Raw genomic sequence first — 26,906 nt, forward strand, 5'->3', positions numbered from 1 at the left:
TTATTCTTTCCGTTACTTTGGTATAAAGTACTGAAAGTACTATTCGATTCAATGGAAGTATTTAGAGAGAGAAAAAAAAAAAATCAGCACACAATTTAATTCTGTAAGAGTAGCCATCATTGAAAATACAAATCAGGGACTACTACATAGGTATGTGTGGACAAACAGGATGTCTTAACAAGAAAAAAACCCAAACACAAGCAAGAAAACAACCAGATAATATAAATGCAGCAAACAAAGTTTACTTTGATATACTTTCAAACCAGTTTCACCTGTTTGCAAATTTCTGTGCAAGTTCTTATGAAACATATAGCATACTCATCCACTCTTAATCATTGGGAAACTTAAGTGAAACAATAGAGTCCATAGAGACGTTCATTGACTTCACTGTTTGAAACAGGCTCCTAGTACACCAAATGCAAATCCTTTATTCAGGAGAGCAAGCAGGCACTCATCTTGGTATAAAAACTCATGTAGTTAAGAAAAATCCCATAAATTTAGGCTTAAGTATATCTTACTTCAGTTTAGTTCAAGTTTCTTAGGAAACCAGCTCAGGTAAATCAATAAAAGCCATATTAAAATCTGGTTTTACTAAACCAGTTAGAATTGTTATTTTTCACTAGTATGTGGAAGAGGTGTATGACAATTTGTCCCAAACCCCCAAAATAAAGTAAATTTTGTATCGCTTCAATAGCTATACAAAAGACCAGGCTGGATGGGGGTTTGAGCAACCTGGTCTAGTGGAAGGTGTCCCTGCCCATGGCAGGGGGGTTTGAACTAGATGATCTTTAAGGTCCCTTCCAACCCAAACCATTCTATGATTCTATGAATATAGAACTAAAGAACACTTTTTCCCCCCAACTGATTTTTAGCACAAGCAGATTTTAAAGTTACATTGCACAAGTAATTAAAGTTCTATAGGCTATAAACAAAAACACCAAAGTAACAAAGGTTATAAAGAAGTTTATTCTGCAAAGGCCATAGCAAGAAAAAGAATTTAATTGTAATATACTTAGTTTATACTTAGAACATGTTTGGTAAGTTATATGGCATTATCATTGCTTATGTGCTTCACTGGGTGACAAATAACAAATAATTGTAACAGAGTACCTTTTCTTCTTCCACAGCAAACATCCTTGCCTGTAACTTGATTGTCAGTGGCATAAAAAAAAAAGAAGCAACAAATCAATACAGCACATGGGATTAATTTTATTCATGCAGCTTGACAAGACAATATAGTTATATTACCCTGCATAGTGTACTTCCTGGGTTTTTTTTCTTTAACTATAGTAACTATAGAGTCACAAGCAGCAAGCTTGTGAATCACAAATTATTTTTTTCAAGAAAGAAAAACCTAATTGCTTGTTAATTTCTTTTTTGTGTGATATGATTGTGATGCAGCATTAGTGATAAATTCTTCATCACCATGTGCAACAGTTTCAGTTCCTATGACTGTTCTCTGCAAGTTCTTTCAGCACTTATATTTGTTGATTATATATTATGGAGAAAAAAAAACACAACCCCAATTTGAAAGACTGAAACACACTTTGAAATGTTGAACAGAATAAGTCATGCGACAGATCTTTTAACATGGTTTATGAATCTAACCTTGCAGAGGACATACCATCTCAGAGAGAGGGGGGGCAAACAAAAACCAGATTAAAAGAAGCATTATCTTCTCTAGGAATTTTTGGAAAAATGAAAATGAAAAATCCGAGGAAGAGTGGCTTACTGGGAAGAACTGTCAAAATACAGGCATTATACTGTGTCTGGAAGAAAGAAAAAGACCCAATTTCTTTGAGCTGTATATTCTAATATTTTATATGCAACAGAAAAATATTTTAATACCAACTGACAACTTGCTATTATGCCATCATATTTAAAACCTCATTGTCAAAGCTACAAAGCCTTATTTTGCTACCTGTTTTTTAACAGCTGCCATAGCTTCTTTGTTTTGTTGGTGCAATGTGTCCGTCTGATGCTGCAGAGTTTCCTGCTCATGTGAAATAACAATAGTGTGTTTTAAATATTACCTTACAGCAAACCATACATATAGTATTTCAAGAAAAACCTGATTCCTTGTTAAATATTTTTAGAAAGACACGATTGATTAAAAACAAAACCTGAAGACTAAAAAGAGACATTTGTTAACTGGTAATCATCTTTTTGGTAGTGGCTTCTCTTTAATTCATAACAGGTAACAATTCTCACCTCTGGAATTCAGATTTGTTGTTGTTAGGTCTTCTATAAGCAACTCTTACCCATCCTATCAACCTGCAGAAGCAATCCAACACGCATTGCCATCTTAAGATAGCATCTTGACACAGTTCCAGGTAGTTCTAATACAATTTTAATTTTAATCTTCATGAAAAAATATAATCCCATTAAAAAATAAAAATCTGTTATTCTGTTTTTAGTTAAATTTTAGTCATTTAACAAACTACATGAAAGAGCTAAGGAGGGCAGAAAAGACTAAGCGTAAGGTGACAGCGTAAGATTTTTATCATCCTACTGCCTAGCTTTACTGTCATCCATAAAAACAAGAAAATGAGTTAAAGATGTACTATTATTTTTATCTTTGTTATTATTTCATATCATAATCTCATAGACTAATACTATACTCTGCAAGATAGAAATCTTTAACATCTTTAAGCATCACGCTCCTATACAAGATAGGACACTCCCCCCCTCCCCCAATCGAGGCGAAGTAACACGGAAGATATGTTTGTAAGATCAGTTTTTAAGCTCTAGACACTAAAAAATATTAGGTAAAGGTAGTCAAGAGGCTCTGTCCTTGAGCAGCTATCTCCAAATATAGATGAGTGTTAAACTGAGAAATATTAGTGTGAAGTAAGAAATTATTAAGTAATGACTGCACGAAAATAAATATAAATTGAGACTATTAAAAAGAATGACTGGGAGAAAATAAATTGATCATTTGTTTCATACATGAGAAGTCTAATTTCTTCTCCTGCCTTAACTGAGAAATTGAGAGAGTTTTTCAGACATAAAGCCCATTCCAAAATTTCTCCTTTCTCCAGAAAATTGGTGTTGCTTTCAAGTTCCACAAGTGAGAGCTGTTGCCCTTTGATACAGGACAAGAATCTGTGGAGGTAAGGTGTTTTATATTCATGTACACACTCATTAATTCATTGTAAGATAGGTAGAGAAAGTTTTGATTTGCATCTAAGAAACAACACATACTACATGAATGAATATTCAAAAATGTGAAAACAAAAGTCTTGAGGAATGTTTTCCTCAAGTTGTCACTTAGAACTGTGTTCAAAGACACAGGTTCTCCAGTGGGTAAAGGGCATACCAAGTATGCTAGAGAGCCAGAAATAGTACTGCAGTGACAGCAAATCAACTATTCTTAGTGGAGTATTCCTACTCACCACAGGAATAAAATTTTATATCCACAGTACTGTCAAATTAAGATGACACTTCTTTAGATTATAGGAATTCAAGCCAATATTATATAATAATTTATGTAGATATAAGTTTTGTTTCACAAAACAGCCATCCTTTACACAATTTTGTCATTGATGTAATGGATAACTGGAAAAAAACATTACTGAGGTCTTCATAATATACCACAGTCTTCCTTGTACTGTATATTCAAATGATGTATTTTACTCTAAAAAAGAGACTGGGAAGTTTCTACAAATATTCATTTCCTAACAGGCCTCACAGCTGAGACTGTTAAATAAAATGATTATGTATAACTTTCTCAGAAATTCAGTTTTGGAATAAATTTTCCATACTTGCTGTGTATGTGTGGTGCATGGAGAGTGAAGAACAAAGTTACGTTTTAAAAATATAAGCAAAATCACCTTTGATATTGTGATGTTATAGTAAGTATAGTGAGTATACCCATTAGATTTAAAGGAGTATTTTCTCCAGTTATGCTAGAGTAGGGAAAACGGAATTTTTTTTTCAAGAGCAGCAACAGTATTCATAAAACGTAGACAAAGATTTGCTTTAAAATTGTAATATTAAACCAGAAACTTAGCTCAAATCATGTCTTTATTTTAAACTGGTTTGCTAAATTTAAGGTAAAATAAAATAAATAGTGAATCACAGAAATGTTGACTGAAAGGGGTATCTCTAAAGGAAAAAATATAACAGAACCTTTGATAACCCAGGGGAAGCTATCTACTTACTGAACTACTATTAAGGTCAATATGATTCTGCATTCAGAAACCATCAGGTCACAAATTCAATTTAGATGTCATACTTAGCATTTTCATCTTACTGGAATCTCCAGAATTGGAAACTCATATTAGCTTGTTCCTTTGAAGTTCCAGAGCTCTATATACGTGCTCACATGAAGTTCCTAAAATCTACAACTCATTGTTTACATTAAGTTTGCCATGTGCCAATGTTAAATGCAAAGTGCAGAAAAAGAGAGTTCACCCAACTGCCTGTAAGTCCCATCTTTTTATTAACGGTAAATTAAATTGCTGTTAAGGTCTCAGAATGAACGGAAATCATCCCTTTTGAACCCAGATTATTAAGAACTGCAATGCTAGGTTAAGAAAAGCAAAGACGGGTTACAAACTGAAAGCACTGTTGCTTTTACAAATATAAAATGCTTCCTGTTTCTATGTGCACATATATATCTTTCAAGAAAGAAAGCACAGAGTTAGGATTATTAATTTAAGATGGTTAGGATGAACTCCAAGATGAAATAGTCTTCCTTTACTACTAAGATGTTAAATATCCCAAGATCAAGGATACAGCTGAAATTATTGGATTTTTTCTGTGATCGTAAAATATACAGAGTGAAGCCTTTTATCTTGTGACCTAGTGACAAGGGTCATAGGTTTGATTGTATTAGAGAAGGGAATGGATTTCCTATGAAAACATAACCTCGGGAGCCCTAACACTAAGAAGAATGTTAGACTTATTTTACTGAAAACTTCTGAGTGTTTGAAAGATGACAAACTGCTTTTGAGTATGTCTAACATGTAAGTTTCTGTTTAAAATATTTTTTTGGAAAAATTGTCACCTACAAAACATTGCAAGTGAAGTTGTTTGTACCACTGCACTGGTACTTGCACTTGCCAAAGCCAAGCATAATACAGAGAAGCCGCTGCGTAGCTTCCCCCGCGCTAACGTGTCAACGTGCCTCATGTTAAGCTAAACGTCTTATTGCTTTGATATTTACATCCCTTTTGACTGAAGATTTCCAGTCATGCCAAATATTATGATGGTACTCTTTTGTTAAACAGATTTCTAGGTTGGGTGCAATCCAAATCAATATAAAAGCTACAGAAGTTCATGGCGAGACAATAAACTTGGTTACCACATTCTACTATTAGAAATTACAATAGCCTTAAAAAGGGGAATTGTACCAATTCACAATCCATATTAATATAACATTAAAATTAAATCCCAGCAGTTAAAACACTAAAACCATGTAGGAAATTTACCTTCTGCCATTCAAGTTCCTGTTTCTCTACAACAATTTTACTTATTTGATCTTCATAATTAATCTCTGTGTCCTAGTTAAAAAAACAAACAAAAAATTTACATAAGACAGTACCTGCAAATCAAACACTAACATAAGTTATGTACTCATACTCTTCATCCTTTACAGTCCAGTACATAGAACAGTATGTGCCTACACACTGCACAGCAAAAAAAAGCTCTCTGGATGTGGTAAAATAGCAGATGAGTTCAGCTGTTGAATATTCTGATAAACCAAGTCAAAATACTGAGATGAAGAGAAATTCAGCAAGCTGCAATAAGAGCTTCAAGAATCAATTGTTAGTCAATGATACAGATAATCGTGGTTAATGAGTCAGAATCTTTGGGACATCTTAATTATTCAACTCAAAGCATTTGAATCTTTATTCTTTTTGACATCTCCCAGGACAACCGAAAAGTTTGTGTCAGCAATTACTTCTGTTATTATGGAGAAAGTGAAATATTTATCATAACCTTCTGTGCCAAGACGCCTCCTGACCTACCAGATGAAAATAAGAAGTTAAACAGAAGTCATGGATAATCAACACGTATTTCTGATAAGATGAGCTACCAGAAAATCTGAGAAGAACATTACTAAAGTCTAAAGTTTCCTTCACAATCCAGAAGATGTACTAGTAACGGGAAGGTGCATTACATCTCCTGTTCTTGCAGAAGCACTCTGTCAAGAATCAAACTATTACTGTAATAAATGAGACTTACCTGCTGATAATCACAGTTGCTAAAAATTTATGGGAATTTTCCTGAAACATTCTGGTATTAAAGTCAAATTTTCCTAACTAGAATCAGCTTCCCTTTTGAGTCAAATTTTTACGAGCACTGGCCTTCCTTTACAAATACAATACTCAAAAAAGGAAGAACAACAGGTTCCCCTATCAAACAGTCATGACTTCTTGCAAGAACATTATTTAGGCTTTTGATGCATATCATAAGCAATTCACTGCTGTCCTGTTATTGCATAAAGTCAAAATAATGAATATCCTTTAAAAACCTAGAGAGCTACACTAATGTGTTGCTCTGAGCTTCAAAAAGCTAATTTCCTGCCTTTTCTCTGCACACTGGTGATCACCTTGAAAAAGTGACCACATTAAGTTAAAATTGACTTCTCTTTGATGAATTGGTGTACTAGTAACACTTATCGAGGTCTTGCGTTGGACACACTCCAAGGGCCAAACTGACTGTGTGAGGGTAAAAGAGTACTCCCAATATTTGAACTGTGTTCTCTGAATTACTGTATTTTGATATATTATGTGCACCTTTATGCTTTTTTTGAGCTCAACTTCCCCACTCCAGTTTAAAGCCTGCATTCTAAACTGATGAAAAAACAAGCACTCTTGAAATGACTCACACCTCAACAGCCCAGAGTACTGCAAAAGAAGTGGCTATAATCCTCAGGGAAACAGTGACAACTCAAAAAAAAGCCATTTATGGATCTCTAGTAAAAAATTAAAAGCAGGCCTCAAAAAGATTATTCTCTTGACACTGGGTTTTAAGTAAAATTCTACTGAATTGCAATACCATGAACTACTATTACTTATGATGAGGGAAAAAAAAAAAATCACGTCTGGATGAAGTAATAAATTTTCTGAAACAGTGAAAGAGCAAACTGAGGTTGTTCTTCCTCCTTCCACAGTGAAGCAGATAATACACGTTTTCGCTATGAAGAACAAAGTATGCTGCATCTTTAAGAAATGCAATTCTTTCCTTAACCCAGTACAAATGAGGGTTCCAAGTTTGATACAAGGATATTTACAACACTTCAACAATTTGTGCAAAATTGTTTTAAAGAAGATTTTGCAACCCTTTCTCACTTAGTATAACTTTGATCCTTAGTCCCACTGTACTATCAATAGAAATAAAATGGCAAAATATGTCCCAAGGTGATTTAAAATAGGTTTTTGACATTGACATCTTTTATAGCTTTTAGGGTCAAAACTGACTTCCTTGATTAACAGGCAGTTTACAGGCACATGTGTGGATAGAAATAACACACACTTCTACCCACAGGAGGCTACTCCTAAGCATTTCAAGAGTTACTTGTGGGATCTAAAAATATGCCTCAATGCTCATGTGAATTTTACGTATAAAATATTGAACATACATTTAAAATTAAAATTTGGCTCACAGAGAACTAGAGAAAAGTTCTTTAGCTTTTGCTTCTCTGATATGTACCAGTAGAATATAGATGGAGAAGAGACCTAAAGATTTGATATGCCTTATGGTAAAAAAAAAAATATAATTAAGAGAATTGAAAATATTATCAATGCTTCCCAGTTCTGCCTTAACAAATAGTACTTCAGAGTTGCAATGAATTCGTTTTCTGATACTGATCTATAAGTACTGAAAGAAAATATATCCCCCTAAGTTCCCTGGAGTGTAAAAAAAAATGAGGTTGACTTATAGCGTCTTATAGAAGTGTAATCTTAAGCAATTTATGTCGTTAAGCAACAAATGCTATTAAAATGATATATTATTAGCAAAAGCCTTGTTCAAAATTGTAAGAAGTAAGGATTATAAAATCTGACCCTTAAACACACCATGTAAACTATTCCTAAACTAATCAAGTATTCTTCCCTAACTCCAGACTACCTATTTCTACCACTCCCCTGTGCAGGCACTAGCATGTGTAAGGGTATTTCAGAGACAAAAACAGAATTTTGATCCAGTGCACAACTAAACAGGGAGAAGGAGGTGGTCAGTTATCCCATGGATCAGATCTAGCCTTGGGGATCCCAAGAACCTGTACCAGTGCAACAGAAGCAACAGTAACGTGTTGCTGCAGGAGATGTAGCATGGACTTAGATCAACATAATGGACAGTAAAACTGCCCCCAGAATACCTGAAGTGCCTGCATAATTGTGTCCTAATATGCTTTTTCATAACACGCTAGCTAATTTTTCAAGTATGTATTTTGAAAACATGCAAACTAATCACACTGACTACTGCATTTCTTCAGCTTCTATGCATATAACTGTCTCTCCTTTTCTTTGTAAACTCATCTAGTTTGGTCTATTTGTTATAAGTCAAAAGCTCAAGTTTAGAGCATTTACAAAACAAACTTCAAACTGCAACTAGCATCAGAAAAGAAATATAGCTGTGAAGGTAAAGTAGTAACAGAGATAAAAAAAGCTTAACATATGCACTGTGATTCTGACCTCACTAAAATTTACGGCAAATACATCACTAATTTCAATGGTTGTTGAAGATCAACAAGTCTATCCATATTAAACTGACCATGAAATAAAGGGAAAAGAATGTAATATTTTAAAGGGGAGCAATGTAGCAGATACTAGCTTTACAAATTCTTGACAAAGAAAACTTCAGTTCAAATAGACTGGGCTTACCAAAACGCAAGTTACCTAAATGAAACCAAGCCTTTGGTGTATATAAAAAAGCATACATACCATTTCAGTTTTAAAATGTGTAAGTATTTTAAATCCCAATGAGGACACTGAAAAGAAAATACTCACAGAAATACATTTCTGTGCAGATACGTCATTTAACATTTTACAATTGTTCTAAGAAACAGCATGTTAAAATTTAAGACATTTATAATTGTTAACTCCCACATCCATACAGAGCACTTTACATTTAACTAAATACACACAATAATACAAGTTTGAAAACTGCATTAAATTCCATTTTAAGCAAGTCCTTTCCTTTGCATACTAAAGAGGATAAGAACCAAAGTTCTAAGTCAACAACACTCCTCCAACTTACTCCCAAATTATAAAGGAAAATCTGGAAGCTATCAAAAATATGTATATATGTAACTACTGTTAAAAAAAATAAACATCATAAATACTTAAACTGAGAATGACAATTACATGATAAAAATGTTCTCATGTGAAATCACTAACAATTAGAAGCCTTATCCATCATTTTTATTTCTTTCAAAGGACATTCATAGTTTACCCATTTTGAATTGAAAGCTTTTAAAACTTGTGTGAAGCACTTTTTTTTTTTTTTTAGAAGTTCCACCAGCTGTTTAATAAGACGAAAACATTTTTGTTATACTTAGGAGAATAATATTGTATATAACTTTGATGAGGTATCAAAAAACCACAAAACCTTAAAAGTGTTCATTTTTTATTAGATGCCTTAGGACTACATGGATTTAAGTGTTTTTATAAAAAAGACTACCATAACAATAAAAGAGGAGTAATTTGATGGTTTATTTACTTGTTATAACCTTTAGAAAGTGTCAAGCCTTCTTTAAAGTGTTTGCTTCAGGCTGCAGTTTTACAAGATGGGCTGTGGATTGGTCAAGCCCCCTCGATTCTTGACCCTGAAAAGATTTAGGAACAGAGTACAGCTGGCTCATGTCCAAGCAGCCAAAACTGCTGCTAGGTACTTTTATTATCTTTTTCAAACTCATAATCTACCTCCTACAAAATTGCACATCCAATTTCTCATGCAGGTCAATCAAACACTACTCATAGAAACTACAGTTTCTGATTGTTTCATACTATAATTAGAATACCCTTTATGAACTAAACAGTCCAGTACAGCTTTTAGTAGACTGCATGGATATCCTTCTTAAGTTTTTTTCCCCAGGACAAATGTTAAAGGGAGAGAAAATATTTATAACAGCTTTATTCTAACTTTAGTTCCTGATACAGCATTTTTGGATCTTAATAGTTACGACAGTTAACTAAAACCTTTAGTAACCACATATTTGGAATTTACTCTCAAAAACTTTCCTTTTTCAGAAACAGAGAAACAGAAACGTATACCAGCCACCTCTTCTCCTTTGGAAATCTTTCATTGCTCTGTCCTTGATTCCACTGCACAGGCTGCAATTGCTCTATATTTAAATAAATCTCATCTATCAAAATATATTCCTTTAAATGCTTGCATTAATACTTAAAATGCTCTTCTCTCCAACTTCAAGCAATCAGTTCCTAATCAAAAGCCACATCATTTGCTAACACAGAAGTTAAGCTAACACACTGTTTACTGACTTGAATAACAATGTTGTGTATGTCACAGTCATGAGATCCATAAACTTCAGTACTGCTTATTCTTTTATATCCACATACTTTTTTTCTTTTTTTAATATTCAGCTTTCCTTGTTTCCATCATTTTGCTAAAAAGTACGCTAATTTACACTGAGGCAGAAAATCCAGCTATAAGACTGTTAGGATTTTTTGTTCTGTTTCCCTGCAGCCTGTGTTAGTGGTGTCCTGTTTGCCAGCTTCTAGGTAACAAACAAAAAAGCTACCCACATTTCTATTCTGTGTTGTCATTGTTTCTCTCCTCCCCACTTAATTGCCCCTTTTTACTCTATCCTTTAAGAGAATCAAATCAAGCTCTTCACCATTCTTATTGCTTGTTAGCAGTTAGAATTGTTCCTTGCAATAAACCTCACCAAAATCTTTCACTTCCCTAGCATCCTCTTTATTTCCAGAAAATGTTTCTGCCTTACTTTCTAAAATAATAATTGTCTGTCTCATGAATAGAAACTTCAAAATACAGTATTAAAACATTTCTTTCTTTCATGATTCTATACTTATCCTATGCAACAGCCTGAAAAGAACTTAAACCCAAGCTCTTTTTAATTTAAAAAAAAAATAAAATCTTTATTTATGCAACAGTTTCATTCAATCTCACATTTTTGCTTGCTGTAGATTGTTTCCACAGAGCTGCCTATATAGCTATAGCAGGTGCCTCTGGTGCCCTTTTTAACTTTTCTGCTACTCCACACATCTGAAGGTGCTGGTTCTCCTGCAGAACACGCCTCCAACAAGGTTTAGCTTTAGGTGCATTGTAATGTTTCTGGGTTTTTTTAGGTCTAGATACAGCACAACCAATATGACCGTTATGATCATAACTGGCATGTCCGCCAATATTGTAACACCATTAATAACTCCAGTTTAGTCCTTCTGCTTTGCTCCTTCTGATAAGTAAGTTTATTGTTTCATCAACTTTCTTCACTTAATATCTCAAAAAGCAGTTTGCTTTTTGGGCCCAAGTAACATTTCCAAATACTAACTTTATACTGCAACTTTCAATTTTCATCTGTCATGGTTTGACACCAGCCAGCAGCTAAGCACCACGCAGCCGCTCCCCCCTCCCCCCTCCCAGTGGGACAGGGAGGAGGATCAGGGAAAAAAAGTAAAACTCTCGGATTGAGATAAGAACAGTTTAATAACTAAAGTAAAATAAAATATAATATTAACTAATAATAATAAAAATATAATAATAATAGTAATAAAAAGGAATATAACAAAAAGATAAATAAAACCCAAGAAAAGGCAACTGCATTGTGCATCACTTGCTCACCACCTGCTGACCAATGCCCCAGCAGTGATCCCCCCTCCCAGCCAACTACCCCCAGTTTCTATACTGAGCATGCCGTTCCATGGTATGGAATACCCCTTTGGCTAGTTCAGGTCAGCTGCCCTGGCTGTGCTCCCTCCCAGCTTCTTGCACACCTGCTTGCTGGCAGAGCATGGGAAACTGAAAAATCCTTAACCTAGAGTAAGCGCTACTTAGCAACAACTAAAACATCAACATTATTCTCACACTAAATCCAAAACACAGCACTGTACCAGCTACTAGGAAGAAAATTAACTCTGTCCCAGCTGAAACCAGGACATCATCTCAATACTGAACTCCACTTGCCCATCTTATCTGTGAAACACTGCTAAATAGATGAGTTAGCTCTGCACAATTATGTACAACTCTTCCATTCTGGAACATACTAGCTCAGGTATCCCAAGCTACCACGTGCTATACAGTGTTACGCTGTGCAGTGCAAACCCGTTCACAGTTGCCAGAAAGCAGAAGTACATCTTAGGAATGGGAGAGAGTAGTTAAGGGTGAGCAAAGCTCCTTCATGTCCTCCCTCTAGGAAAATCTAGAAATAGTCCACTGTGCTGAAGAACTTGGATTAGAATAGCCAAAGCCATAGCAAAGGTAGAGTAAAACGAATTGAGATATACTCACTCAAATCTATCTGAAAGGAAGAGCACATACAGCTCTGCAGCACTATGGTGAGCTACAGCCACAGCTTTGGAGCAACCAGAAAAAACTCAAGGTGAGGTGTTGAGAGCCATAATGTCTGCGTCATGACAACAGACATGATTCAGTGTTTGTCCCTTTCAGCAAATAAGTAAGTAAATATCCTTCTTGTATTTCCTTTCTCAATGACTGCTCACTGGCCACCAGCATGAAAGTGGGTAAGCACAAAAAGGAGGACTAATTTACATCAAAACAGAAGAAGGCAGAACAGAAGACAGAAAGGGACAGAAACTAGGAAAAACAGGGAAAAGAAAGAGGGAAAAAGAGCAGTAGGGGCAGGGAAGGAGACTAGAGTCAATAATAGCAAAATGATAGGACCAACTAGCCTTTAAAGAATATTCCTGTCCACAACATGGAACTGATTGCAGAAGTCTTGAGACCCCGCAATTCCTGTGCTGTGAGCAGATAGGAAATTGCTGGGAGCACAGGTAGGAAATTCACACATCTCATCCGCACTTCTGGTGGCTGATTCTGATACCACCTACTACATCAACACACTCCTTTGGCTTGAGCAAGGGAGAAGTTTTATATAGTGCTTGACGGTAAATAGTAGGATGGTAACCACCAATAACAAGTCAATATGGCTTCAATTTACAAAATTCAGGGGTGGAGGGGTTCCAGGATTCTAAAAGGAAATATTTAAAGAATCCTATATTAAAATACTTATTTGAACATAGAAAATGTTTTTATGGGTAAACTCATGACCTTTGCAACTCTAATGTTCTTTAATACATAAAGTTTTACATTACATTACATAATAATGTTTCTTTTATGGTAAAGAAAAATTACCTTGTGAGAAATGTGAGAAAATTTGAGAGCTGGAAAAAACATTTCTTAAAAAGCATTTTAGTTAAAAGATAAGCACTACCAAGTTATATCTATATCATAACTGCCCAAAGAGAAAAGAGCAAAATTTATTCTTTTTAATTTTTACTAAATGGAAGAGTATCAAATCTAATAAACTCAAGGCACAAATGACAGAACCTATAGTCTTAGCCAGACGTTGTGATGTCCCAGTTAACACCAGGAAGAGCCTCAACAGGTGCTTGTTTTCAGGTATGGAAACAGGTCACTGAAACTTATCCCTTGCACCAAAGAAGAACATTAGTAAAATTTTAAAAATCATCACTAAGGTTTATCTTTCTTGTGTTCAGCTAATCAACACCTACACTGCTTCAACTGGTACTAAAAACACCCATATCCCCAGGGTATTAGAATACATTTCTATGGAGGTAAGGAAGAATTTCCTTGATTTCCTACGTTTACATGCTTTTCTGGCTAAGGATGATTCTTTGTGTCTAGGACAAGAAAGAAAATAATTCAATACACAATATATGTGCTTTCTTGTCCTTGTAAACATTATCCTTAAACCTAACATCCATTGTCCTATATGCATTGTACTTCAGAAAGCATTGAAGAGTTCCAATTTGACCTACTACGCCACAACTTCATACTGTCAAAATCGATTATATTTATCCCTTAAGAAAAGGATCATCTGTTATTACTCAACAAAATGAACTCAGCTGATTGCAGAGCAAGGCTGACAGACTTTGGAACAAAGTGAATGGGATATCCACCACAAAAGAATCACTGGGCTGATCGGTGCTTGATGAGTGGGAAAGCTAAACTGGCAAAAAAATAGAAGGACATTCAAACTATTGGAGTGTGAAGTAATCCCTGGGGGATGGGGGAAAAGTAATACCATTTTTTGTAGCTTTTAATTACATACATATTCATATTAAGTCAATTGAAAAAGACTCTATGAACAGCCAAAGGAATAGACTGAAGCTGTATCAACTGTATAATTTAAACAACGTATTCTCCAGAATAAGCATGCACAGCTACCATTAATTGGGATTTCATCTGTAAAATAGCAGAACAGTCACTTATTATGAGCAACTCCTCTAAATTATTTTTATTTTGAGAGTTTAACTACAGCTGTACGTTTAACCAAGAAAAGTGAAAAACAGATAGATGCTTTGAAGTAACTCAATGCATTTATTTAAATAAGCATATTCAGAGAAATGAAATTTCTACTTTAAAATAGTAACTTATGGTATCAAGTATGGATTGTATCAAGTTTCTCTTTTAGTATTTAATTGTTTTAAGCGTTTAATTTTTATCTGTCTAGCTTTGCACAGATAATTTCATCTGCAAATTTATTTTTATTAATTTGAATTTATACTGCGGTACAACCAACCATTCAAGGCAGTTTATTAAACTCAAAATAAATGATAGTTCCTGTCCTGAAGAGACTCCTGTCTAAGTGACAAGCAAGACCAACAATGGGAAGAAAAACAGAAGCAAACAGAGGTAAAATATCCCATCTAAGGTCAAGCCACAGGTCAAAGACAAAATTGAGAGTAAAATCCACTATATGGGCTATAGTGCCTCCATCACGCTATCAGTCTACTGTGAGCCTCACAAACAACTTGGAAAGGAAGTGGCAAAGTAGTAAGAAACCAGCAGAACTTTAACTTTTACTTCACTTTCTTATGCAGCAGACGACAGTTTGTGTGTTTTGTTCTTGTCCATGGAAAAATTACCACGGTGCAAGACAAGCACTGTAATTCTCTGAGTTAGCGCTGTATTTTGGTCTATGCACTACCTTTTTCTCAGGGCTGATTCTAAATTTACAGAATAACCTCATGTTGGTTGAATTTGTAAGAGATTCATAGGTAAGATCAGGAGAGGATTTTGTAGCTTTATTTTAAGCAAACACATCCATACAGAGTTCTACTTAAAATAAAAATGAATGGCACTAGGCATGGCCATATTATTCTATAACCCTTGCTTGTTCACAATATTAATGTTTTATATTCCCAATTTAAACATACTAAGCAAGCAACCCTGAATTTATTGTTAAAGCAAATAACGAAAATGCATTCAGGGGTACTTGAAGATTTCGAATTGACTACCTGTAAAATACTTATTTTTTTTTTTTTTAAATTAAATTTCTAACTACAAACAGGTAAATATATATATTTTTTTTAGAGTGAAGGAACGCACAGATGTTTTAGAAATTTAGGGCCATGTCTTAACTACGGAATTGGCTCTTGGCATTAGCATCAATTTTGAAACTAAACATACCTTTAAGCCAAAAAATTGCTCACCCTCCTGAGGCAACCTTTTATAAAATCAGTCACTTACTCTTGTAGTATAACAGACAAAACAGGCAAACAAAACAAAAAAATCCCAAAAGATGCAATTCCATGGCACTCTATAAACATTTTAGGCTCTGACCAAGTGCATTAAAAATGCAAAGTTAAGTTAACAATGTAAATGTTATAAGGAAAAGTACACTCCAATTATTATTCTAAAAGTTAAATTCTTCATTCTTTACTTTTTAATACAAAAATAGACTAGACTAAACACTGCTATTGTAACAAAAGTCTAGGGATCAGACTGTGGTGAATTTCAACAATACTGCACCAAGAAAGTAGGATCATGAAGCTTTATTCTTGTTTTTTGTTTGTTTGTTTTTTTAATGGCAGTCATTCTTTTGTTTATGGTTTTTAAAGAGAGAACTATAGCATTTAACTTAGATCAAAATAAGCATAAATCAAGCATGCCATCAATACTAATATTTTAAAAGGAATAATACACATGTTTTGAACAGGTCAAATTCATCAAATGCAGAAAGATATACTTTAGGTCTTTCAAAAAATACAGCAGTTCAGAAACACTAAGGGGAGAAACAGAAACAAATGTTTACATACATACAACTGAAAAATCAAACACAGAAAAATATAACTGCCTTCAATAGCACAGAAACAATTTTACCTTAGTACTACAAGATGATTCAACTCGTATTTCAAAAACAAAACACAACCCCCCCAATACTCAATACGCTATTATTGTAGGTCTCTAGCTTAATAGTTTAGCAATTTAAAAATGGTGAAATAAAGTGGATTTGGTTATCACAGTAGCTCTTTTCCCTCTTAGGTAATTCTGAAAAGCACAACTAAACAGACAAAAATAAGTCAAAATCACTGCTTTTCTGGCAAATGGTAAATCAGTCTATGAAATGAGAAAGACTTATGATTTGGCAATGACTTGGCTTCCCTTTCTTTCCTTTCACATCAAAGGCTGCTCTTAAAGAGAGCAACTACAATGAAATACAAAAATTTAATGTAGATAATTTTGTCAATAGCCTGGTGATCAACTGTAGCAAGTTTGTACATTATTACAGGAAAGCCAAATTCATTCCCATGCAACCCTGTTGTCTTTGTGCTGTCTACGGAGAAATTTCTAATACAGACACTGCCTAAACCTATGATATTTTTTAAACAAAATCCTGGTTGGTGAATTACTTAAAATACAGCATGAAGTTTATCCACACTTATGCAGCATTTTCTATGATTACATACAGGGAGACAGAAATAAGACAAAGAAACACTAAAAAACAATATAAACATTTACCCTTCTTATACGCAGTTCTTCTATTGCCTCCAATAAACTTGTTTTAAAGTCTAACAATCGAATGGAAAGTAATGTCTCTGATGGACTTTGAAGAGTAGAATCAAGTGCCTGTGTTTTAAAGTCTTCCTCCATTCTTTGAACTTGTTTCTGCAAAATAAAAATGTGTATTTCTTCTCCAGTTTACCTTTAAGAGATTATTCAAACTGCAAAACTTGCAAATATGGAAGCAAATTATTTTTGCAAAGAGTAAAACGAATAGTTATAGCCATCATGCAATTAACAATATTTTCGTTTTAAATTAGTGTGCAATATTGTAATAGAAAACAAACAGCTTTATCATTAATTCACCACATTCATTTGTTTTTCCTCTTTATTTTTGGCTTGGTTTTAGTTTTAAACAAAGACTGCAATGAGGAAGTAGTACAGGGTTTTTTTCCAGAGCTACTGCCCAGCACTGGCATGAAGGTACTGCAACTAACACATCAGGCCATGAAAAAGTAACTACCTACCTTCAAGATTTCAAAAATCACATGACAGGCTCAATTTTAAAGGAGACCTTCAGACTGGCTTGAAATTACGAACTAAATGTAATATTCGCAGTTTCTGCTTCTGAATTTTAACAAGAAAACTTTTTGGTTCTGTTCCCACAAGATCAAGTATCAAAATGTTGTACTCTAATCTAGCTACACCAACTGTTGTCAAGCAAGGAGTCATGCTAACATAAGACCAACCCATGTATCTCTGTAGGGACAAAACATGTTCATTAGTGACATCAGAGATGATTACAACACTTAGCATTTGATTTACAAAAAGATAACAACTGTACATATTTCAGCTGTACTTCCCAGATTATATTTTCCTAATACTTGAGACTGAATTTCCACCAGTCCACTAGAATACATAATGCTATCCCTTCCCAGAGACACCCCCTGTGTGTTTCTGGACTAAGAATTAAAGAGGTAGGGGTAGAGCACAGGAGTTATGACTGACCTGGCCACTGCTGCAGAACTCTTAGGAAGGAATTCCTGCAGGAAGAACAGAGACCTGGTCTGTATCATGGGGCCATAACAACTACAAATCAGGGCTCACCACTTTTTCTGCTGTTGTCTAAATAAAACCCTAACATAGATCAAATTAAAGCTGCTTAGTCATGGATAATAGATTCCCTGCTTAGTTGTCCCACCACAAAAGTTACTCTAAGTTACTGAAATAATGGTTTTGCTAAAACCAGAAAAATCAGGCTCATTTTTGTCTTCCATTTTAAAACATATGACTAATACTGAACTGTTCAATATGAAATATTTATGTAAGTTCTTCTGTCAGTGTCAAAATGTGTATGTCTGAAGCACTTCCGAAGAGGCAGCAAATAAAAGTCTGAATAAGAACCATGTACAAACACCTACCACTTCAGGCAACAAATCTGTTGTGTCAATGTGCCAACATGAATCAGGCATTGTGCAGCCAATCTGCATGCATTTTAGACACAGTTTAGGCCTAGGTTGTTTGGTTTTGGTTGGTTTTTTTAGTGTTTTTTTTTTTTTTAAAGTAAAGCATTAGGATAAAAAACCACTTTTTTTTTTTAACCAAAGAATTTAGAATTGAAGTCAGACCCTCCCAAAAGCACATTTAAAAAAATCTGTTTCTTTCACCCAAGTTTTCAAAATTGTTTCCTTATTGATAGATGTTGTACCACTAATTCATGAAGCACTACTACAAACAAAACTTTTGATATCATATCAAGTATTGGGAGATGATTATAGCTACAAAACTAATAAAAATGCTAATATTATACACAATAGATTAGACACAGAGCCATTTGATTTCACTTTTAATCATGCTATATTCTGATCTGAAGGCTAAGATATTGCAAATATAATGTTAAGACATGATGCATGCTCTAATTCTATTGCTGTCAGCTGACATCGCAGGTTTGGAGTTGGAGGATTCTACAGTGATTAATTTCTACAAGATAGTACTGTTACCAAATGGAGAATCCTGGTAACCTGTGTTAATAAGGGGAAAAAATAAAGAGTGCTTGTGAAAAACTTGACACAGAAAAAGGATGGTCTAGCTCTGGGATTCATCCTACAAAGGCAGGTGCACCTCAAGTGCACTTCAGTTATGAAATAATTTCTATTCAAGTCAACCAGTAGAAGAATGTGTATTAACCGGGCTATAACACTGGGGCTTGCGATTTTCCTTCCCATCACAGAAGCAATCTGAGAATTATTTTCTCAGGGGGATATTTTCAAACCAATGCTATACTCTAAGGGATGGAAGAAAATGGGCCTCAGGCATCCATGGGCTTTCTCTCAGCTCACTGATCTCAGCAGGAGCACTTGACAAACAAGACTTCACCTCCCTAATGCAGTGAGTAAGGATAAAGGCTTTTCTGAGTGAAGCTCATTGAGTCTTCACCCATCCCTTCATTGTGAAAGTACTATTTTCTTACGGGCAATTTGTACTCAGACTGCTTTTTCCAAGACTGCAACAAAATGCTTCACAGCCTATTGCTGAAAACTGCAAGGTACAGTATATGTTATACACACTCCCTCTTGTCCTCCGAGTTGAGTGCAAGACACCTCTGTGGTCTCTTCCACCACAGAGAGATCAAAGAACTTAGTTACCTGCCAAATAGTTTATACTATGCTTGACTAGAAACAAAAATATACAAAATAATAATAATAAAGTTACAAAATACTTTAAAATATCTACCATACTGATAAAATGCCTACTTTCGATATCACACAATAATACAACTGTCTAGAGCTATTGTAAAGATGTATAACTAATGTGTCCTTTGACACAGAAAATACAAAAAAAAAAATCATGTGTAATCAAAGATATTCCCAAATAGATGCATTTTTACTTTAACTGGTATTTGTCAGAATGCCTGTAAAATAATAATAAAAAAACCCAGAGCATACATGAGATATTCTAAAAGTTAAAGTAAAAATGATTAAAGTTCCTATTTTGAAGCACTTACTACATTTGCTTTCCTATTACTTGTTTTATGTTTAACAAAATAAGGACAAAAATTACTTTTTAAAAAGCACATTAAAAAATCCATTTTAACACAATTTTAAGTGCCATAAAGGGCTTTATATCTTTGAAAAGCACTTATTAAAAATTACACCTTAAATACCCTACACTAGAAAGTAAGTTAGCCTATAAGCCTGATAGGGGTCAGGGTAATAACACAGAATGAACAAATTACACTGTCATTCCACTTAAATTATTTAAGTTATTTAATTTGACCTGTAGATAGTCTCTTGTCTTCTCATCATGCCTGACTTTTAAGTGGGAGGTCTTCATTCATGATGATCCTTTAATGGAAGCAAAGCTTTCTCCATTTAACCCATAGTGTTATCAATCATGTACAGGGATAAATGAGGCTGTAAGATTTTGCCAGTATCACAAATGACACTGTGACCTGAGGCCAACATCTTTATTTGCTTCTCCAGTGATTCACTTCAGCAGATATTAACCAATTTTATAATCCATGAAAGGCAAAATTAAAGGACACCATCCATAAAACAGAATAATTCCTATCAGCAACAAAGTGATGTCGGTATTATCTTATAAATTATATGGCCATACAGTGTGGTAATGTAATGAAGTAAAGATGGTAATAATCAAATGCCTAGGGCAAATGCTAATATGCATTTAATCACACAGCATGAAGCCATTTGTCACTACAGTTGAATGCATGTGTACATAAAATACGAGTCACGTCCTTATTGTTATAGTATAACAGCATCAATTTCACACTATCATTTTACCACAATAACAGCTGTAGGTTTTGATATTAACTAAAACATTCAAACACCAGAAGTGCAACTGATAGCAACATCTTTAAAAAACTATTTTGAAATACATTCCCCCTACTATTTGACTTATTACATTGACTTACATTTGAATATTGCATGTGTGTAGAATTCTGTAATATTTTTATACAAAATCCCCTTCAGGTACATTTTCGCAACACTCTGAGTGACTTTTTAGAAACAGGGTAATTTATGGCATTTCAACATAGGCTGAATCAGTTTTTAAGCATGTATCAACCTTGATAAATAATTATTAATTTTCATTTGTTTGTTTACAGGTACTTGCATACACACAAGAACAGACAAAACATCTGCCTTAAGATAATCTAAAGTGTTTGCATATGCTACGTCCAGAAAAATTACACTGAAGTATAAGCATCAAGTTCTGTGCTTGGTGAAATACAGGAATGAAAATATTAGTGGAGAAACTTTACCTGCTTAAGTCTAGCAACTTCTGATCAAAGGGATGGCCATAAAAATATGGCTATCCCCATCAGATGCAGATACACGAGATAGAGTTGATATAAGAATCAACTCTATCACCCCTATGCCTCAGATGCAGCCCACTAAAACTGACATTTTAGCTGTAAGAAACACTTATACGACTATTTGTGAAAAACAGTACAAAAGTTTATGCAACTGAAAAATTCATCCAGGTACACAATACATCCACATACATACAGTTATGTCTATTCAAAAGCTAGAATTGAAATCTAAATATGTTGAGTTACCGTATTTTCAAGATGTTAGTGATGCTGTGGAACCATCAAGTCAGATTACAGTTTAACAAGTACGCTCCAGATTTTTGTCATGTTAAACTAAAGAGTATAGAATGCTGTCCACTTTTAAATCAAATTCTTTTAAAAAATATTTATATGCAAAAATGGCATAGTATGACTGATTTTTATACAAGATATTATCAGTATTATAAATAAACAATCACACCACACACAATAAGGTTACCTTTATGATCATTAAAGACAAAAATACATTTAGAGGCATAAAAAGCAATATGTCTCACATATACGTTTTCACTTTCCAAGGAAATGTCTTTTTGATACTGTTCAAACATCTGCTTTTATTGGAGAGAACTAAAAACAGATTTGACTTGAATCAATTCTTATCTTAAAAAAAATAAAAATGAGATAAATCCTTAAGTTCTATTATAAGTTTATAAAGTTATAACTTACATATAAGTTTAGGAATTAGAAAACAAGCAGTCAGCTGTACCAAAGGAGCATAAGAGCCGAGACTCCATGATTATGCTAGGAAGAGCTCACCAGAAAGCACCAGAAAAAAGCAGGTGTTCATCATTTTCCAGATTCCAACCATCATGTCTGTCTCACACCTCGGTTGCATAAGCCAGGTGGGATTCCTCCATGATAAGATAACCTACTGGCACACAGTGCCATAAAATTTGGCCTATAAGACAACTTGGTAAATTGCCTATGTAGAGACAACAACAGACAAGAAATCTAGAATAAGCTACATCATTTAAGAACCATTGACTTAAGAATCCATATGTAAAGGTTTATGTGGCTTAACACCTATTTTACTGGATCAAGAGAGTTACAGTATCCTGAAGTTCTTGGGCTCATTTTGATTAAAAAAAAAAATTTTTTTTGAAAATACCACTCTCCCTATCACAATTGGCTTTTTTTTTTTCTATTTTAGATTCAAAGATTTTCTGTAGGTAGGGTTTATTTTTAAACTTTTACAGGCTGAAAAATATTGTATGCAGTTATGTTTGATCTTGCCTTAATTCATTTTTCAATTTAGGTATTTATAGAAAAATAAGTTATTTTTCATTTTCAATAGAAGGTTATAATACTTCTCCTCCATCCCACATCTTCCAACAAGAATATATACCATCCTTTTAGGAAAAACAGCTACCTTTGTGTACACTAGACATCACACACACTGGATTGCCCACCCACAATTCATCTGTACAGGTCCAGAAGGTGCAACTCCTTTGAGCTTTGAAAAAGCTATGCTGGCAGGTTACCACCACAGCATGAGCTCCTTTCAGGTTCCAGAGTCCTGACAGTGGTATAATGAGGAACACATAGTGGGTAACAGGATGTAACACTCTCTTGAATGAGCTGCATTGGTTTAGTTCTCTATTTTGTTTCCTTTTAGGTTGTGTCTCTTTTGGGAATTGTTTTGGTTTTAGGCTGAGAATGGCTCCATTCACACATACAAATCAAACAAAGCAAATAACCTAAACATTTCACAAAAATGCACATTCTGGGAAAGAAGGCACTACCTCTAGCCATCACAGAAATTATGTATCTGTATACAACAGGGTGCTATTTAACAAAAATATTTCCTTCCTAGAAGAGAATCCACCATGCAACTCGTAGTTTAAAGATGGTCCTCTGTAGTTTTGTTAAAAATATTACTGTATCTACTCATTGTCATCTGTTATCACGACAATCTAAAAATCATTATAGCATCATACAAAAAGTATTTCCTTCAGTCTTCTAAAACTTTAGAAGTTAATCAATTTTCAAAAAATCCCAAACCTTTCAGTTTTCAAAAGTGTATTGCCAACCTTATAAGACAATTTGTTTCTAAAAGCTAAGATTAATATACCAGTAAATTGGTTTTCATTTACAAAGAATTATGTTGTTCTTCAAAATATAGCATCAAGACCTGGACTCGTTAAAAAGGCTCGAAACCAGAAGACAATAAAAACCTAATATTTGTATTTTTGTAGTCACATCATCTTAAATCGAAAATCATTTAGAGGAGGGATGAGGGAGACTTGTGGTTTTTGAATGCAGAAAATTGTATGATTTATTGGAATTTTACAGTAAATCAGGTAGTATTGTCAATGCAAAGTATTTATTTTAAAGGACCGCTTTATACTAATTTTATTTCTGAATAAATATTGATTTATACTAAAATTCCATAGAATCTTCTTTCATACATTACATAAATGTAAGTTTGGTAAGCATACACTTAATGTAAGAATAGCTGCCCCAGGTTAGGCAAAGGGTCCTTCTACCTCACTATTTCATCAATAACAAACAAAAATCCAGTTATAACTCCCTTCTACTAAATGAAAGTGAACAGTAATTCTTCTCCTTGACCTTGCAACTACAGGATTTTCAAATTAGCCCAGAGCACTAATTTGGATCATGTGTTGCTTTTTATAGTGTAAGAATCAAGTACATTACCATCAGCATGCAATTTATGTTTTGACAATACACCTTTGAAGACTGATGGAATCAGACTGCTTCTTCAAGGCTTTTCTGGAGAACATTCTCTATCCCTTTACTGATGGATTAATAATACTTTGCTGTATCTACTCTATCTACCCTTTTTCATGCTCTTTCCTAAAGTTAGAGGTTACGCTTTTACTAGTTTACCTTAAAGCAGGACAGAATTGTCTAGAGGGCTCATGACAGAAATTCTGAAGCAGACAGTGCATATAATATAAAGCCTGTTACTAAAGAAAGCAAAGATGTTGTTCTTTGCTGCTGTAACAGCTGAAGACTTAAAAGAACAGATTTATTCCATATTAGTAGATATCCCACAATTCAGTGCATTTTATCCAAGGAACAGATTTGTGAACCTGCTATTATTTCTTATTTTCCAAAGACAAAATAGTCCTAGTCACATCAAGTTGTCCCTATCTATGGTATTAGAAGATTCTGGCCTGAATTCAATGGCATTTGTTTAAATTCAAGATAAGTGTAAAGATCTTCATTCTGGAAACTGTACACTTGTTCTAAAGTTGCCTTTGTCAAAACCCAGGAAAGTATCATGTCCTTTGTGGGCGGGAGACCAACATTACCTCCATAATAGAGCACAACAATTGTCCTTAAAAACTTGCCTTAGAATCTTTGCTGACAAAACCATCATTAGATACTAGTAATCTGAGACATCTGGTTGGCGATATCTCTCTTTTCAAAGTTTCAGGTTTTAATAAAATTGTGGAAAAAGTGTTGGGCAAAGAACTCTCAGCTGTTAGAATTCTCAGGTTTTCTTGGTCAAGAAGCAATGGGTCTGGGTTGTTTGTTTCGTTTTTCTCGTTTCCCTAAAAGTTTTTTTCGTTTTTTTTTCCCCACATTTCCAACTCTGTTTCAACATGTTAATGAAGCTACTGTTACGGAGTACAGATAGGTGAATTATTATAAAATATGGTGATATGGTTAACATCTCTATCTGTGTTTCAAACCCATCTAAATATAACAGCTCAGCGTGCTATATGTATACTCATTGTATGACAACAAAAAAAAAAAAGAAGGAAAGCTGAAAAACACATTCCTGAGAAGACCAAACTGATGACCCAGAAACCAATTGGGAAAGTCCCTCTGAGAGTCTTTTTTATTCAATCTGCAATACTTGATTTTGACGTGATAATAGCTGTTTCAAGCAACTATCACAGTGCTCCAATTCAGCTTTTTAGATCACAATCCAGTAAAGATTACTCCCACCAAATACAGAGCTATAGTAAACGTAACTTGAAGAGTGAAGTTTTTAAGCATGTTTTGTCAGTTACTCCAAAGTCTGTATTAGCTACCTGTTGAATTCTGGATGAAATTGAAGAGATTAGAACCGCTTGTCCAAGTACTACATTGCTTGGGATCTGCATTTTTCCCCCATTACAAGAGGTTCCCTTCAGTAATTTGAATTCTTTTGATGAAAATATATAATCTTTCACAAGCTAGCCAGCCCAGGTATTTTCCAAAAACAGGTGATTTAAAATTTCCATATGATATAAGTTGGTTAGCAGGTCTAACAAACACAGAAATACATTTTCAGGATCCTTACCTTCTGTAATAAAAAAATAATTACATAGTATATGGTATGTCTTTTATAGGACAATATTATGGTAAGACCATAGATAATAACAGAAGATTTTTTTTCAACCACAAGTAAAAAAGATTATTAAGAAATTAGCAGAAAAGAATATCTTAACTCATTTCAGCTCAAATTAAGAGGAAAACGCAAGACAGTGCACTCTAATTGAGACTGTAAAAATGTGTAGCTACTTACAACATGTTTGTATGGGGGATTAAATTCTCCTTCTCCCTAACCTTTCAATCCTAATATTTTTCAAGATTTAGACAGGGTCCTTTTACCTATTAGTATAGAGACATTAACTGCTCAAGGGATTAATAGAACCCAGGTTTACCCAAATTTTACAGGCACAGAAAAATCTAGAGGTCTTTTAGTGACTCAAAAAGCAGTTTACCTTCGTTTTAAACACCATACTGCCACCTAGTTGACAACCTAATGAACTATGCTGTCCTCGATGCACCGCAATTACAGCTAAAGCCATGGAATAAAAATTAAATCGTTTCCTAAAAACATGTTTGTGCAAGGACTAAGGCATCAGAAACCAGGAGAGCTCCAACTAACTTCCTCGTCCAGTAGAAGCACTCTAGCAGCACAAAGCAAGCAGCAACTGCAATTTTCAGTACTCATTTGCAACATCTCACTCGCTGCAAAAAGAGCGGATGTATACAGGTAGCATTCCAATGTGGTAGTTGTTACTTGTTTGTAGTTATAGTTGTGAAATAACCACACCAAGTGTAAAACAAGGAAATAATTAGACTCAGTACCATCAAGCAAGGAATCAGTCCAAAATAACATAATATTAACATTAAACAGATTTATGCTGAGGAATGTATTGAAGAAAACCATACCCATATGTGCGAAATCTAAAGATCTGCGAAATTTACTTTTATCAATTAAAGAAGGCTGTCTGCTATGGAAGCATCATTCAGAACCACGTTGAGCTGTGGAGTGTTTCTTACATGACAGTCTCATTAAGGAGAATAAATTGCTCTCTTGGCTAAATCTAATCCAAAAGATTAGGGACATGGCAGCAGGAGGAGCAAATGCAATCTCCTGTGTCAGCAAGTTCAGGCACTACTGATACTAAACTTCTTTCCAACATTTTGGAAACATCTATTTTATATTCACGAAGAACTGACTTGCCTGAAGGCTGGCTTGTTTTTTGTTTTTTTTTTTCTTCTCTCTTTTTAGATGTGTCTGAAAAGGAGTACTACTTTTTCCTCTACAAACCATTCCTCAACACAACTTATGCTAACATTACTGTTAAATATTTTGGGATCCCTATGGTAAAGCTTCAAAAGGAAAGAAGTTATCTCAGTGGGGCATAAT

The 26,906-nt window shown here is 34.4% G+C and overlaps 1 protein-coding gene across 1 annotated transcript in view; it reads right to left on the minus strand.

Moving 5' to 3' along the window:
• CCDC73 (coiled-coil domain containing 73) overlaps window positions 1-26,906 on the minus strand; it is a 91,303-nt gene that overhangs the window by 44,979 nt on the left and 19,418 nt on the right. The window contains 5 exon segments of the mRNA XM_050896865.1: window positions 1,111-1,146; window positions 1,922-1,993; window positions 5,436-5,507; window positions 16,939-17,085; window positions 17,929-17,963. Of these exon segments, the coding sequence (XP_050752822.1) occupies window positions 1,111-1,146; window positions 1,922-1,993; window positions 5,436-5,507; window positions 16,939-17,070 (312 nt within the window). The 5' untranslated portion in view covers window positions 17,071-17,085; window positions 17,929-17,963.

This window comes from Gymnogyps californianus, chromosome 5 (genome assembly GCF_018139145.2).
Source record: "Gymnogyps californianus isolate 813 chromosome 5, ASM1813914v2, whole genome shotgun sequence".
Classification (NCBI taxonomy): Eukaryota; Metazoa; Chordata; class Aves; order Accipitriformes; family Cathartidae; genus Gymnogyps; species Gymnogyps californianus.